The sequence below is a fragment of the Sinocyclocheilus rhinocerous genome, unplaced genomic scaffold (genome assembly GCF_001515625.1).
Source record: "Sinocyclocheilus rhinocerous isolate Xijiao unplaced genomic scaffold, SAMN03320098_v1.1 scaffold265, whole genome shotgun sequence".
NCBI lineage: Eukaryota > Metazoa > Chordata > Actinopteri > Cypriniformes > Cyprinidae > Sinocyclocheilus > Sinocyclocheilus rhinocerous.
The window spans coordinates 307,075-308,889 of NW_015645861.1; the positions used below are offsets into that span (position 1 = coordinate 307,075).

General features: G+C 45.2%; 1 protein-coding gene across 1 annotated transcript in view; it reads left to right on the top strand.

Annotated features, from left to right (window-relative positions):
• LOC107706932 (A-kinase anchor protein 13-like) overlaps nucleotides 1-1,815 on the top strand; it is an 81,924-nt gene that overhangs the window by 19,739 nt on the left and 60,370 nt on the right. The window contains exon 7 of the mRNA XM_016510786.1: nucleotides 338-1,814. Coding sequence (XP_016366272.1) covers nucleotides 338-1,814 — 1,477 coding nt within the window. The remainder of the gene's footprint in view (nucleotides 1-337; nucleotide 1,815) is intronic.

A 1,815-nucleotide genomic window follows, 5' to 3' on the forward strand; every position in this document is an offset into this window, starting at 1 on the left:
ATATATATATATATATATATATATATAAATATACATTTCTCTGAACAGCTTGAGGCATTGTACTTCTCATCTCATGTTACTGCCTCTTTAGGATGAATCACTGTGTTGTCTTCTTCTCTTCGCAAGTCGCTTTGGATTTTAGAAATGTCTGCTAAATGAATACATACTATTATGCAGTCAACAGAAGGGAACTTGTTTGCCAAGAAATATCCTTCAGATTTCATCCTCCACCATAACAGCTGTAGATCTGCTATTCATTGCATTGACATAACTGTAGAGTTAGAGAATTGCTTGAAGGAGAGAAAACTCTAAGCTGTTGTTCTGTGTTCGTGTTCAGGGAGGAGTTGTGTTTCAGCAGAGCTCAGACTCTCTGCACATTGCCCAAGAATGTGATGACGGCCTGGAGACCAGAGATTGCTGTTGTGAAGAGGCACCGCTCGACTCCCTTGAGACGAGAGAACGAGGGTTCACTCCTTTTAGCACAGAGGAAAACAAAGGAGAACGTAATGACCGCCTGGATCCCTCGCAAAGCAGGGAGGGTGACGGAGGTCCCTCGCTCAGCTGTGAAACTGACCCGGCTCTCCTATTCAATGGCAATAGCGCAGATCAGCGGGCGTGTGCTTGTGAAAACAGTGAGACTGATTGCAGAGAGCAAGAAAAGCGTTCAAGTACTGGTCTAGTTAGTACCGGTGACGTTGGAGATAGTAGTGATGGTTTGCAGAGCGGTTCTGAGAGCATAGTCAACAGAACTTCTTCCTGCGGACAACAGAAAGAGGAAGCTGATAAAGCGGACGACTTAATCTGTGAAACACCGGTTTGTGCTGAGGGACCTGAGGAGGAAAATCAGGAAAAAGGACACAACTTTGTGGAGGAGAAAAAGCTATCTGAACGTAGCCCCATCGTTGAGGCAGGAGATATGGGAATCACTCAGTCTTTGGACACGCCAGAAAGCTCGGATGTTGAATCTTGTTCACAGGGTGCAGAGACTGATGATGAAGAAGAGGATGAGTGTGGAGATCTCATAGATCCAGAGGAGGTTCGAGAAGAAAGCAAGAAACCACTGGATCTAAATCCTGATGGAGATACACCTCTGGATTGCTCGCGACAAAATTTGGTGGAAAATGAAATGCATGCTTGTGAAGACGTTTGGGATAAAACCGATGACACTGGAACCCAGCTAGAGGGAGGCATTTGTGAGAAGATCACGTGTAATGTGGAAGGTAGTGGAGATCTTGATTCTTCAGGAACCTGTGATCAAGAAGACACTGATGAGGAGTTTCAGGAGAGTCTAGAAATGCCATACTTTGAAACAGATGGCGAGCAACCGAAGGAAGAACTTAGTGATACAACCTCAAGGATTACGGTTGCTGAGGATGAGAGCGTTTTACACCGGCATGAAGAAAATCGAGAGCTGTTGCCTGTAGAAAAGACAATTCTTTCAAGTGAAGTAAGTGAGTTTGACGGACAGAAACTAAATTCTTCCAGCGTCTTACAAAATGAGCTTGGTCCAGAACCTGGATCTTCCACAGCAACTAGTGAGGACACCTTAGAAGATCTAGAGGTTCTTTTAGGTTCTAGCTTTGAGATGATGGAGAACGTTCAAGGGAACCAGAAGAACGAACCCGTTTGGGAAGCTCAGGCATCAGAGGAGGAAGTTCTGTGGATTCCCGCAGATATGGAGAAAGTGAATCTCCCAGATGACTCCTCTCAGGATCCCAGACAGGAAATGACCTCAAACAGTGAGGTCATGCAGGGCACAGCAGCAGTAGTCCTTTCAGAAGAGGATGCGGGTGTAGTTTTTGTAAACACAGATGA